Source organism: Tubulanus polymorphus, chromosome 1, assembly GCF_964204645.1.
Source record: "Tubulanus polymorphus chromosome 1, tnTubPoly1.2, whole genome shotgun sequence".
NCBI classification, from domain to species: Eukaryota; Metazoa; Nemertea; class Palaeonemertea; order Tubulaniformes; family Tubulanidae; genus Tubulanus; species Tubulanus polymorphus.
Genome location: NC_134025.1, coordinates 22,921,808 through 22,936,920, shown reverse-complemented (window position 1 = coordinate 22,936,920; position 15,113 = coordinate 22,921,808). Strand labels below are relative to the sequence as shown.

At 38.2% G+C, this 15,113-nt stretch overlaps 1 protein-coding gene across 4 annotated transcripts; it reads right to left on the bottom strand.

Annotated features, from left to right (window-relative positions):
- On the bottom strand, positions 1 to 14,895 carry LOC141911982 (cyclin-dependent kinase-like 1). Of its 4 annotated transcripts, none has more exons than XM_074803130.1 (10): positions 14,797 to 14,895; positions 8,692 to 8,866; positions 6,523 to 6,644; positions 6,292 to 6,364; positions 5,978 to 6,068; positions 2,690 to 2,890; positions 2,151 to 2,233; positions 2,001 to 2,057; positions 795 to 953; positions 1 to 350 (listed from the first exon to the last, which is right to left on the bottom strand). In XM_074803130.1, the coding sequence occupies exons 1-10, from the start codon at positions 14,841 to 14,843 to the stop codon at positions 234 to 236; spliced, it is 1,125 nt and encodes a 374-aa protein (XP_074659231.1). In that variant the 5' UTR covers positions 14,844 to 14,895; the 3' UTR covers positions 1 to 233. The 4 variants fall into 4 exon arrangements, with proteins under 4 accessions (XP_074659231.1, XP_074659225.1, XP_074659250.1 ...); XM_074803124.1 differs by lacking the exon at positions 14,797 to 14,895 and adding an exon at positions 12,408 to 12,610; XM_074803149.1 differs by lacking the exon at positions 14,797 to 14,895 and adding an exon at positions 11,321 to 11,624.
- Positions 14,896 to 15,113: the final 218 nt, after the last annotated feature.

Genomic DNA, 15,113 nt, shown 5'->3' with positions numbered 1-15,113 from the left:
TATAAATATTTCATATATAAATATGATATACATAACTCCTGGTTAGTGAACGAAACGTGGGTACACGCAGTCATCCATATATCCCTGAAAATACTTCTGGCAAATGGCCGCCAGGATTTCCGTCACATATTTGTTGTACTGTCCATGGAAACATTCTCAAAAAACTATCCGTGCTATTTAGTGTTGTCCCCAAGTGAACTTCCTTCATGACGTAAAACCCCTTGACCAAAAAGTCAGATGTTCGGTAAATGGGTTTTATGCTTATGCGGCTGCGTTTGGTACTTCGGATTCGGCACAGGCGAGGTAGATGTGACTTGGTTGCCCGTCAGCTGAGGCAATGTATTCATATTCTGTAAGACAAAATAAGAAATTCAATGAAATCGGCGAACGTTCCCGAATAGAACAACTAACAAACTCATGCTTAAAGAGGTAGTCGTACTTCACTGACTATTGTACGAAAGGAAAAATTTGATTAATTTTACAGTATGAAATTCTATAGAAACACATGAAAGGGAACGTAATAGACCGCTAGGACTAAGTCCCAAGTGGGCTCAAAAATTTGGATATACGATGTTGATATTGATTTTTAATTGTGGGCCCAGCCCCATAGTTGTGAGTTAGGGTTAACAGAGAGGTAAAATTAATTCCTTTTCAATGTTTCAATTCTAGAGTCAAATTAGAACTGCGAAACTGGATCCTGAACTCCATAGTTCTAGTTAAAGTTTGTCCTGATCAAATGAACTCTGTTCTAACCAACACTTCTGTTCATTAATATTCTGTTCAAACCAACATACCCCTAATCTGGACTTTTGTTCCCTGCATTTCGCAGCTTGTCGTTTTGTCTTCTGGTCCTCGGTATTTCGGTCATAAATCTCTGCGAACTGGTCAAAGTAATGGTGACCCAGTAGTTCCTTACATGACAAACGCTTCTCTGGATCCATCGCAAAACAACCCTACAAATGATGAACATAAGAATATAACTATTTCAGTGGCCAGCTACAAACGCACATGGGCCCAGTCGCACAGTCGGGGTACCGTAAATTGTTCGAATAGCTATGGAAACAAAATGGCTTGGACTGGTCTGAACTGTATGCATAGTCTACATCGTTCAGTGACAGTCTGGAAAAACAGGGTGGCCACTTTTATTTGACTAGCCTTTTCCCACAACTATTCCCTGACATGAATGTTGTTTTTCCCCGACTTGATTTGCTAAGAAAACAATCAATTAACACAGTCAAAAACATAAGACAAAGACAGAAACTTTTAAATTTTATGGGCGATCTAGCAATCTCAACAAATTTCCCTGACTTTTCCCTGATTTTTATTTATTCCCTGTTTTCCAGATAAGTGGCCACCCTAAAAAATCCAGTTAGCAGGGCTTCACAGGGGGACTCCGCCCACTGACTTGATATCTTGACGAGAATCTTGATGTCATCAAGTTCAAAATCAATCTAGGGAGGATGCCGGGGAAGATCCCTAAAGCCGCCATCACACGAGCATTTTTGGCCCGTGCCAAATTTGGCCCGGAACAACTATTCACACGGGTGGCAAATGGGCCAGAGCCTGTTTGGCCCGGGCCAAATTTGGCCCGACCAAAAACATCGGACCAGGCCCGAGCCAAATCTTAGCACCAGACAAATGATTGCGTTTGAATTGCAACTGGCACCGGAAATGATCCACTTCGCTTTGTTTGAGCATTGTTTAGTATCGCGTGAATGGTTTGCGTGTGAACGCGCTCTCTTATTAGGCACGGGCCAAATTTGGCCCGTGCCTGATCCGTGCCACTTTGGCCCGGGCCAAATTGTCTCCTCGTGATCGCGGCTTAGGATACATATAGGTAACTTCCTTAATCTGATAACAGCGCAAAATACGCTACAATCAAGTAAGTATGTTTCATATAGTAAATTCAACAACTACCAGTATCAATAATTGATGTATGGTAATTATGCATGTTTAAGCAGCTGATGAAATTAACATGGAAATCGCTCGTTAACTCTCACCTGCAGGAAATCCATCGCTGCTGGATGTATGTTTGGTATTTTCACTGACAACGGTTCCTGAACAACAAAAACAACACGAACAATAGCGATAAGAAACGGAATCGACGAAATCTCGCGGCAAAATTTAGAAAAATTATTCGAAATACAAACCATCACATCCGGTTCTGGAATTGTTAAACCGTGAAAGAATGTATTCGTGGAGAATATTTCCATGTGTCGAGGTATGAGATCACCTAGAAATGAACAAACATCCATCGTCAATAGAGATAAGTGAAGTATCTGGATCAGTTTTTATGAAAAACGCGACTCTCAACCGGAATTCCTATACGTGTACAATCATTATATGCATCAGTTACTACTGGTTATCATCCATATTTAGCAGTTCACTCCACTTTCAAAGTTTCTTACTTTTCAGGTCGTGGGTACGGATCCCGTACAGTGCCGTAGTGTCCTCGGGTACGACACTCATCCTCATTGCCTCTCTCCACCCAGGAGTAAATGGGAACCTGGCCTGATAGATCACTCGCAAGTGTTTAGTAGCTGCTCAGATGTTACTTCTCCCCAGGGAGAGATGACTGAGACATGGAATAGAGTTATAAGCCGGGGGTGATAACACCAAATTGGAGCGCATCTGAACTATATAGTTTGATGGTGTAAATTTGATTATCGGTATATCAATCACTACTAACCAAGTGTTTTTCGAATTAAGTAAAGTTGATCGACGTCAGATCGGCCCGGCCACAACGCTTGACCGGTAAGAAGTTCAGCGAACACACAACCGATTGCCCAGATGTCTACTGGTGGCCCGTACACCGTATCTCCCACCAATAGCTCCGGCGATCTGTACCATCTCGTCGCTACGTAATCCGTGTAGTCATCACCGGGCCCAGCTGTAAACAGAAAGTCACAGAAATCTTTTTAAACCAGGTGAAAATTTGTCAAAATTAGTTTTTAGAGCTTGGCAGATTGGGGTGAAATCTATACAAATAACCAAAACATACGACAAAAATGCAACTATACTACCAACTTCTACCATAATTATCAATAGGACCGAATAATTATCATGGAATTAAAAGATTTCAATTATCAACTCTAATCAATTATACTGTTATTATCTCTACACAATGTGGAAAAATTGTGTATATTTCGGGGCAAACAAAAATTTGCCGCAGAAAATCAGACGAATGACGATTGTTCGATCAGTAATCAGAGATTACGCTGAGCGGATGATCAATGTACCGCTGTATATCTATTCATTTAGTAATTAATCATCAGGGTAAAAATAACCGATATATTCGTCCTTGCGTTGCGGTAAGAATATTAATACACCAGAAAAAATATCATATATTTGTTGGACCTAATTTCGAGGGCCATTTCAAAGATCGCAGTCATTTTCCGAGGATAAATTGCTCGATATATCAAAGCCTTTGACCCTTTCAGTGCTGACTAACTAATACCCTATAGTGCTGGAGATAATTTGAACATTTTTTAAAATTCCACCCTAGTGTGTTGAATAACGGGAATACCACTATAGTGTGTCTACACCACGGTGCGGTGTATTGTTAGTTACTATTATTTAAGGAGGTGACTAGATTAGAAATGGACAAGATTGCACCTGAGCTAGATAGAAGGAAACTGTATACAATATGAGCTAGATAGAAGAAAACTGTACAAAATAGTTGACCTCTTTGAAGATAATCGCACTCATTAATAGGGCTTATCAGTCTAACATATGACTGGCAATCAAGTTTAATGACTGATCTTCATTTTAAGTTGGCGATAAGAAATGACGTTTTGATCCTTCAAATATGCTATATTCTTTACCTATTCTTTCTTTCAGACCAAACAATAATCTTAATGTGTTAGATTAATGTCAACCAAGAATCTGTTTAAACAAAAAATCCTGTGAACCCTTTTAGCAATTGAAATATAGGCCTTGGAACCTGCAAAATTTATCCTTGAAGCGAAATGTTGATTTTCAGGTAAGTCGCTATGGCAACCAGATCTTAATACAATAATACTAAGTCCAAGCCAATTAGTTTGGCGTTAAAGTCTATTCTCGCTTAAGACAACAAGTATAGCCTTCACTGGTACTTCAGTACTGCTGTCCATAATGAATTGAAAGGACTTCTATTTACGTTTGATATTCCATTTCAATGCTGTGATTGAACATTTGGCATAACCTTGTTCGTTCTAAAATTCTTGCTCTATTTCAATAAGCGCTTGCCTACAGGTCTACCTCGTTGCGTTGGTATACCTTCTATGAAAATCTACGTATTTCTAAATTAACTATCTAACTATGTAATAAATCATCTATAGTTATGTCCAATGAAGGGATTCAAACCAGCTCGCGTGGCAATACTGCTATGGTGCGAATTAATTCCCGTCTCCTGTGGCCCGATGCACCATAAACACGACCATTAGCCGATGACAAAGGCTTTTCATTTCATTATTTCAATGATACTTATAGAGGAACATAATATCCAACTGTCAATATGATATTGGGTTCATGCACGTTTGTGTTAAAGTACGGGTAGCTGCATATCTAGGGGTATATACCGGGGCGAAGTTTTGATGCCATCAGGTTCGATAAAGGCTTTTCATTTTGAATTTTTTCAATGTTATTTATGGAAGAACATATATAGAATTGTCAATTGGATATTGGGTTATCATACCGGTAGCTGCATATCTAAGGGAATGTACCGTCGCAAAGTTTTAATGCCGTTAGGTTTAAGAATTACTTTTTCGAATTAAGAATTACAGATTTTTAAGTCCGGATTTTCGCCTAATGATAATTTTCGCCTATTAAACCTAGAACCATGTCAACTGAAATCTAGGCAGTTCATAGTCATCCGAATTAAGTGAGTTCTACCACTTTTCTATAATACCGATGAAACATTACAACCTGCCGCCAAAATAACTGAACACAATCAACTACCGTAACCAATCAAACAGGCCGATTATCGTACAGATATCGGACAACGAAACTGGACACGCAAGAATAAGCAAGTGCACTTTTTTTTCATTCATTACACATTAGATCATGGCTCACAATTCTATTCACAACTTATACATTCTACGCCTGTCATACATGCTCATTAATCTTCTAGTTCAATCTATATCTGCCAATTGCGAGTCTAGAGCCGCTCTTATTACCAGTCATAAGCGCTTTTTCACGATATCGCAACAGAGCCATTTATCCCTTATAAATATACAGCGTTGCCGGCAAACTTGATCGCTATACTGACTGTTGTAGATAAAAAGTTATGAAGAATACAACGCGTAAGTGGTCTAAGTCATTATTAAAATTGACACCGAGTTCGACGTTTACAACCAATTTTCCTGACAGGTTGTTAATGAGAGTCGTAGTTTGCCTTTCAATCGGACAACTGATAACTATCCGATTTCGAACGAGCAACTATTAATCAGTGAGACATTTCTAAAGTCAATCTGCCCGACTTCTTTCTTTATCGCGTGAATACGCATCTAGAAGACCCAGTTTCAGGAATCTGAGCTAAAATTGTCTTTGAAGTAAGAAAAATACTATGTCACTCTTACTTATCAAACCTTATATGGAGTTTCCGCAGAGTTGCCACTTATCCACCTATTTTACAATTCCCCAATTGTTCCCTAATTTTTCCATGCGATGATGCAAAATTCCAATAGTGAACTGGTAGGTGAGTGGAGAACTTTCTTGGTTTACGATGTTACAATTTACCAATTTTTCACGAATCATGTATTGATAAAGAAACACGTTGACAATAGCATATTCAAATTTATCCAGGTTTTTTTTTGCAAAATTTTGTGTCAAATTCCCTAGGTTTCCCTGATTTTCTTTGATAAGTTTTTCTGATTCCCAGCTTTCCGGGGTTCTTGGGTCAGTACAGGGAGCCACCCTGTTTGACTTATAAGGCTACATTTGAATTGTGGCACGCTGTACATGCACAACAAATTGAAACACAACATCGCATACGTACTCAGTAACCGCGCAAACCCGAAATCGCATAGTTTCACCGTGCCGTTCTTCGTGATAAGTATATTTTCCGGTTTGACATCTCTGTGAATACACTGTAAAAGTCAAAATTAAAAAAAAACATTAAGAAATCCCATGGCGAAAGAAAGATGCGCAACAGAAGCAAAGACTCTAAAATATAAATTTTTGAGATTAGAGAATATTTCGGTTTTCTAGTGATTTTGTCATTCTTGATTGAAATAAGGGTCTTTATAATGAATAAAGTATAGGCAATTATGCTTTAGGGTCCGTAAAAAGCTAATTTCGATGATAACTTACATTGTGTTGATGGCAAAATTTAACTGCTTGTATCGTTTGCCAGATGATCTTTTTGGTTGTCTGTTCAGGAACGCTTTAAACAATGGATAACAATATTTACAAAATGAGTGATTATCAAAATCATCGTCCAATTCACTGCTTGTATTTAAAACTTAGTATCTTGATAAACTTAGAGAAGATGTTTTGTACAAAATTTGCTGGAGGTTCTATTACAATCATAGCCATTCTTACCCTCTAGGACATCTGTCTAACTCGTTAAGCACCGTGTGATCTACATATTCAAATACGAGATGAAGTCTTTTCTTACGCCTGAAAACCTCGATTAGATTTACTAGATTAGGATGTTTCAATTGCTGTAAAAGAAAAAGGGAAACGCAAGTTATATATATAGGCTACGGCAGTAGTATATAATCATACATTAACTACTATACTTTGGAGACCATGGAGTGGTTAGAAATTCTGACAACACATTTCTGCGAGCACTAAATCACAAGGAAATAAACTTAAAACAACAAAGATGGCTGCCAGTCAGTCTTGACTAACAAAACTAATGTTTAAGTTATCAAACGGTGTAAGATTTGAATTCCTGCAACAAGTTCATAAACAAGACTTTTATTTCAAATTCATTTTATTTACGGCAGTGTATTATTCGAAAACAGCCGCGGGCTTTATTCAAAGTGAACAATACAAATATCTGGCAAGCCTTCACTCACTCTCTCCCATAGGCCTATATAGCGGGCTTATATACAGCTTTTGAAAAGTTATTAAAAGGTAAAAGCAAGTCAGCGTGCGCTAATCAAAAACCAGTAAGTTTGACATTTTCCGAGCCATAGCCGTATAAAGAGTCTCGAGGGTGGTTCTATAGTTCCCACTGGAATACTTATTATAAACACAATTCAAAAACCTAAACAGGTGTAGTTGTCATCTACGGGTACGAAATCACATGAACGAGATTATAATGAAAATGCCCATAACACGTATATAAAATAGTCCCGTTTCTAGATACGTTGTATCCAGATGCATTTTTCGTGTCGTTTCGCCGGGCAGCCGGCATTGACGAGACGAACTTAACGATACGTTGACATTTATCGTATATTTGTATCGCAAAAATAACTCACAGGCAAACGTATCGCTATATAATACATTTATTGTCACGATATAGGCCTATACGTGTATATATTACACAAGGCCTGCGGGAAATTTTTCATTAATATTGATGGAATTAAGTCGACGGACGAATCGACGAAACGCGCCGTCCAACGAAAGCTCATCGACGAAACGATTTCAACTTCAAAGCGAAAATTAATACGCGGTACAAAGCGAATCGGGGATGACTTTAAGATTCACCGATTCGGTCGAATCGACGCGATAGATCAGTCGTCGCACGAAAAATGACCGATCAATGAAGTCACTTGTCCAATTTACCAGATATCGAAGTCAAAATATTTGCCCGTCGCTATGACGACGCGATGCTTCGGGGAGCCGAACGTTTTGCTAAAGCAGCAAAGTATCCAGACGCAGGCGCCGAATAGGATTCAATTCATATTACGTAAACAACGTTAACCTAACGCCTTTGTAATTATCGCCGACCGCAAATTTAGGGCCGGTTTTCCCCCCCGAGAGGTTTCCAGCCGACGTCTTCGGAGGCACGCATTTTCGTGTAGCGGCAATTTCCTGCGGCGGGGACAAAAAGGCTGTTGCATACAATTGCTGCAAATTGCTGCGGTAACAGGAGGAAACCGTTGATCGTTTTCACGAGTGTTTTCCAGAGCTGAGCAGGAAACTGGGACTGTGGCAGCCAACAATTTCCTGCTGAGCAATTTTGCTGACGCATTTTCCAACGGTTTTCTGCTCCGGGCCAGTTATTCGGCGTTTTTACCAGTGGTTTCCTGCAGTAATCAGGCATAAGCCAGCCAGAAAAAGCTAGCTGGAAACCACATCTTTAATAACTGCGTAGCAGAATATTTTTTGCAACTTTCTCTTCGCCAAAGGCCTATTTCATGGACCTAATGCTTTTAGCGAAAAGCGCTTTAAGGCAACTAAAGTATTCTTATATCTTTCCAGAAAATCTTATTGAGAAATTATTGATGCGAAAAATTAACAGCCTGCAGATTGAATAGTGACCTCCTTGGTCATATCGATTTATTCTAACACTTTAATTCTATGCTAAGAACATCCTAAAATGCCAGCCAAGTAATAGGTTAATATTGAGCCTGCAGTTGGCTGCAGCCAAGTAGAATTCCACTGGTTCATACCAAATGGCAAGATTTCGGGAATAGTTGAAAAATTTCCACCAATCCCTGGTAATTAAAAGTCTGAATCGCCCTTCTAAAATACCGAAGAGATTTGACACAAATTGTAAATTCAGTTGATCAGTGAGTAGGAACAAAAGAATCTTACCTTCAACATTCTGATTTCGCGCATCGCTATCTTTTTAATAAGCGGATCATCCTCGGGTTCTACGAATTTTTTGATTGCCATTAACTGTCCGGTATCTTTGTTTCGACATTTAAACACTACACCGTACGATCCTTCACCTATTTTACCCAGTCGTTCATATTTTTCCATTTTTCGACTGCAAGAAAAAAATCACCATCGAATATTGGATTGCGTTGTGAATAAATGAATACTTAACATAAATAAATATTTTGTGACCTGTACGTAAGACACATATAGGCTATCAGTATAGAATCACCCAACAGCGCACTCTAGAACCAAACAAAAGCCCTCAAAGGACAATTTATCGCTTTGATGGACACACTAGGTCAATAAAACATTGTCCAAAACATTAATTTACTCGCAATAAACACTGATAAAGCTATTTGGCTAAATAGGTCCACTTGTTGATCGCTTTGAAGCATGGGAATGCTAGCCAGAATAGAAATTCATTTCGATATAATTTGATTCAATAATTCTCCAAGCAAAACGGTTATTTCGTTGAAAGATAAATTCTTTTCACACATAAGCCTGGATATTTAGAAATTTCAGGCCACCGTTAGGAAGTTGGTTGACTCACCAGCGTTTTTAAACTGAACTCATTGAAAATCAAACTCTGGAGTAATCAAATAGGCCTAATCAAGGATTGTATTGGCTAACTTTCTTTTGTTTTGGTGAACTATAGCCTCATAAATATGTCAGAAGCCTTAAATTGATTATAAAAGCTTGCCACCAATGTTTTAAAATGAGTAAGGAATCAACAAAAATACTATATTTTCAAGTCATCACTGATGATTAGGTCACTACTAGTAGACCTATATATTTCATAGATTAATTTTTCTGCGATATTTTGGGAGTAGGCCCATAGCCCTACCTCAGTAAAACCTTGGGACATTGGCTGAACCATCAAAGAGTTTTTAAGCAAATGGACAACCCTAAAAGGATGACCACTTTCTACCCATTTACAAATTCCCAGAGTTTTCCATGTTTTAACAGTACACAAAATTCCCTGAATGAATCTGAAAAATTTTTGCGTTTCAATTAGCCTATGTTATAATTTATTCATTTTTTTATGAATCATCATCCTGGTAACCAGCCTCAATCAACAGGCTGATTATTCTGCAGGTACTCGATCTGGCAATCGCATATTGATTAAAAAATGTCGGGTCAATAGAATATCCAAACTCCCAGAGTTTTCCCAGATTTTTTCTAGATTTTCTGATTCCCTCAGTTATCCAAGTTTTCCTGGTCAGTGGCCACCGTGCCTAAAATCTTACTTTTAGACCCTTTTTCTAACCCTAATAAAAACCCTGTAAAAATAGTTTTTTCGAATCTTCATAGGGCCATATAGCGTTTACCAAAAAAAGGGAAAATTGGCAAAATATCCACTTCTTGTATATTCACTTGTCAACTTTAGCCTTCAGCCCATGGCAACTCTCAAGCCTAATGTCTATTTATTAATTGATGAGACCTGTTTTTCTAGGATATTTTGCTTACTTTTTGGGGTACATACCTCATTTACGTCTTAACAGAATGCCAAAAATCGCGGACAACAACTGAATATCCGATATATTTCCAGTTCTGTACCAATTAGATGCATTGGCAAAAAGACTCCTTAAGTCCAGTTGAATGAGAGAGAAAATCCTCCATTTTGTCAAATTTCTTGAATTTTTACATTGTCACCATGCCTACGAAATGAAGTTATTTTTCTTGTGGGGTCTCAACAACTAAAGCAGGGTGGCGTAGGCATGGTAACAATGTAAAAATTCAAGAAATTTGACAAAATGGAGGATTTTCTCTCTCATTCAACTGGACTTAAGGAGTCTTTTTGCCAATGCATCTAATTGGTACAGAACTGGGAATATATCGGATATTCAGATGTTGTCCGCGATTTTTGGCATTCTGTTAAGACGTAAATGAGGTATGTACCCCAAAAAGTAAGCAAAATATCCTAGAAAAACAGGTCTCATCAATTAATAAATAGACATTAGGTGGTGAACTTCAGATTTCATAAGTAGGCCTAGTTGACTAGTGATCGGAAAATCTAAAATCGAATGCACTAATTAGGTCATTCAGACTATTTCACAGCGACAGCCATCTTATTCTTGGAACATAACTTTTAGGAACGAACTAAAGTCTATTTATTGTAGCCTACAGCGACTGCGCTCAATTGCGTTGTTTGCTATTTTCGGATTTGTACGGACATTCGATTACATTTCATTTGTAAATTGTCGACTAACTACAAAAACCAAAGTTCAACCCCAAACTACAAACACCCCTGACAGGGGGCAGGAGAGGAAAAAGCCTTCCTTCTCTTGATTTTTAAAACACCAACCGCAAAATGACACTATGTCGATGATGGGAACGGTGACAATCAAACGTAGGTAGGAGCTTGGCCATTGGATGTAGGCTATGAATATAGCAAATGATTTTGTGGGATTATTTTTGTAAAAAATATCTGCATAATTAATGATGACTGACGTCGTGCGATCAGATAGGCTAATTAACAACATTCTCAACGATATAATTATAAAAGTAAAACTAAAAAGTAACGATCTCGGTTTACAAATAACATTAAATTTACAATGATCACCTTCAATGAAATCCTCTTATGGGAGCAAATATATAAATGTCCAATATTACAGGTCACCGACAACTTTAAACAGTGTATATACGTAAGTCCGAATTGACAGAATTGCACCGTTGAAAATGCATCTGAAATGTTTTATCTTGCTCTCACTTCCTGAAAGCTGTCATCATCGGTGGCCATTTTGAGCTATTTCTCTCGCCAACAGAAATCTCTACGCAGCAGTGAATTATTTGCAATAATGTTCTGTTATTTGTATTAATCTATAGCGTACAAATCTTCCTCGGACCATAGAATTATTTCCATAGTTTAGAAAATGATTCCGGCGTTAAAGTGATGATATTGTTTCATATCGATGAAAATAGCAACGCCCTATTTTACGTGCTCAATCGACAACGACGCACAGCGGTAATATTCGTCGTCATAGGAACGTTGTATCACGTGACAATAACACGAGCACGTGGCCTTCAAATGTCAAGCGTAGAGACGCAAATTTTGCGGGCGCTATAATAAAAAAACTTGCGGCTTTCACGCACGAATCGTGCTTTCTCATGATGCGACCCCCTCTACGAATAGAGTAATAGATATGTCTCACCGTTATATGTAGGCCAATATACTAACTACTTGCGTATACGTAAATATAATGTAAATTGCGGACAAATCTCATTCGTAATCGTAGGCTATGCTCTCCGACGATTACATTTTTGAGCTTTTATTTCATGCCATATGATGGGCAATTTGTTGGTAGAAATTTATTTCATAACTGAATTTTAGTGTTCAGTGAATTTCAACCGAAACTCAATTTCAAAAGATATTGCAATAGGGGCCTACTGGAAGTCCAAAACTAATGTACGTTTTACTTTCAAAGAAATAATGTAATTTAACGCTTGGCGATATATGCGTTATATATTCTATTGCGAATACTGTGCCTCACTAGACCTATGGATTTTCTAAAGTACCTATTGAAATACTGACAGATGGACCACGCCTGCGACTAATAAGTGAAACGCGTTAATTAATATTTCTCGACACAATCCGACCGTGTGGATATGACATTTTCAATTTCCGTTAGGGATAATCGCTGAGAGCCTACCTGTTGGCCACACCTGCCTGGTCTTTTTTCAGGCGCGCCATATTTGCCATCATATCCTGCAGATGCATAGAATCGTTAATATCCTCTTCAATTTCGCGCATATCACAGTTTCGTGAATCTAATCACATACGGCGAGAATTTAAGGTCTATTTTCCCTTCGAAACGTTTTGGTCTTAATCGCCGGGTATTTGCGACACGGTAATACTTCGTTCAAATAATAGAGAATGAGCTACATATGAACGCCTAGCGTTTACATACAAGGTTTAGCATTAGCGTTATTTTTAATGAATAAACCTGTCAAAAAACAAATCCCTCTTCATTCAATTTGCCCACAAAGACTTAGATATAGATCACGCGGTAAAGCATAATGGAATCGTACAAACCTGTACCCCCGGCGCACAAAAGTCGCGAGCCGGATTGTGTCTTCTCATTTTTTTCAAATATTCAACAAAAGGATATTCTTCACGTTTATTGATTCGCAGCAGGCATAGAATTCGCTTTCTTTTGTCGGACGACGTCGAAAACGCGGCGACTCCTGTTAAAAATTCCTGGGAAATTACGCGCGATGGCGAATCAAAAACATACCATACGCTAATTTGCGGCCATGAAGATAGTGTTCATTTATTCAGAAATGTCTTAAAAATCGATTTTAAAATGTTCTCAATCTTAATCCGCGCACACGCGATGTCGTTCGGAAAATGTCAATCATTGCTAATAATACCCGATGCAGAGTTTACGGATCAATAGGAAAAAATCGATCTGCTGAATATTTGTTTCAAGAAAACAATCGAGTATGAAAATATACGTAGTAACATCCTATCTGTTTATATGCGCATAAGAACTACCAGTAATCGATGTCGTCCTTACAAATAGTATTCACTACATCATACGTATTTGCTTGGTCAAGCATTTTCTTAGCCTTTTCTTAAATACAACTCCCTACGATAACTAACTGGTGATCTTTTTCATTTTTCTATGATTTTCATTTTCATATTTGATATATTCAGTTTTGTTGCATCTATGATTTACACATGCAAGTGACCGCCGTACTCAACAAGTAGATACGGCGTATATTTGTTTTCGCTCCCATATATATTGGGGTTATTTTTGCGATTCATCACTTCAGTGATACGAATACGTAATTGAAGTATTGGTTATATAATAACAGTACATACAAAATGGTGCTTCAGAAATGTAGAATTTTTCGGGAATTACCATGTCTTAAACACTTCGTTCAATTAAGGGTAATTAATTGAAAAATAAACGAAACAGCCTAGCAAAAGATTTTGCGCTCGTGTTTGGTGATAGAATATCCGAAAAAAATTTAACGACGGGAGACTTATCAGTATAATGTGGCATAATATAGATTTCATTATTCTAGTGTCTTGAAATTAGTCCTGGTTGTCGAAAGATCCGAAAGATCATCACCTGGCACTTACGGCAGATTTACTGTAAGTGTCTACGCGGAACTCCTTATTCTCTCACGTAGTTTTCCCGCTGGGCGGCCGGATGAAAATTCGACAAAAACAGCTAAATAGTTCCGATTCTAAAATAGAATGAATTCTTTCTTCGGTTGTAGGCCTACGCAAAATCGATTAACAACTAAGTCTTGTTGGAGGGTGAAAAACTAAAAGAAAACGAGATGGAATTTTCCGTATATCCTTTTGGCAATCGTGGCTGGAACAATCGACTTCAAACTTTCAGCTTTCGATTGATAAAAAACTATATCCGTGTTATGAAGAAAGAATCCCACAATATTAACGAGAAACAAAGTCCGAAAAAGGTTTCCTAGAGCGAAGATGACCATGAGAATATAGTTGAAACGTCGTCGAATAAACTACTGGCTCTAGGAAACATTTTCGGACATTGTCTCTAGTCATTATAGTGGGATTCCCTCTATACCGGGCCCTCTATACTATCAGCTGAAACTGCACCAGATCTCCTCGCCTAGCCAGTCGCAAGTTCAGTAGTCAAACACTCACAGCGGATTCCTATGTACTTGAATTAAAAAATAAGTATCTGAACTTACTGAAAAGAGTACGGCACATCATGCTGTCCCATTCTAATACGTGTTCGTTTTCTATCCTAACCAGTATTAAAACTACCGCGCGTACGAATTAGTAAATAAAAAGTTTCTCTCAATTCACAGCGATCTTATAAGAATAGAGGTTATAACGTTTTCGTGCTTCTACGCACCGGGGTGTTCGGCTGGCAATTAGTGAAAGCTATTTGACCCCAAGTAAGAGGGATTAAAAACGTAAATAAAGAGGCGCCTCTTTAACAATTCATTAGTGACCATTTAATAGCGCCCGGCCAATGTTCCGGTTTAGCTATAGAATAATGAATGTACTTTTCACGCGCTGGAGATCGCGTACAATGAATATCTTACCTGGGAGCCTGAGAAAACCTGAAGTCGTAATTATTGTAGTTGAACATTTTATAAATTTTTTTTCTAACAAGAAGCGAATAAAAATTCCATGGATTGGTGATCACAGGTGGTTATCCGATATGGCAGTGCGCATTTTTAATACTGAACTGGCTCGAGTTCCGCTGAGTGAAGTAATAATAATTCTGCAATATTTACTCACAAGCGCGAATATTGTCCGTTATAGTACCGTTTGTGTGCTGTAGAGGGCAGAGCAAACAAAGACATTTCGAGCGATCTGCGGCGTTTTTGAGATGAATGAAAACCTACCCCCGAGGTGC

Coding starts and splice junctions, on each gene's coding strand:
- LOC141911982 (XM_074803124.1), bottom strand. CDS start 12,508: ATGCGCGAAATTGAAGAGGATATTAACGATTCTATGCATCTGCAGGAT. Junction 6,365..6,522: donor TTAGACAGATGTCCTAGAGG/GTAAGAATGGCT, acceptor CATTGTTTAAAG/CGTTCCTGAACAGACAACCA. Junction 351..794: donor AACAAAAGTCCAGATTAGGG/GTATGTTGGTTT, acceptor TTTGTCTTACAG/AATATGAATACATTGCCTCA.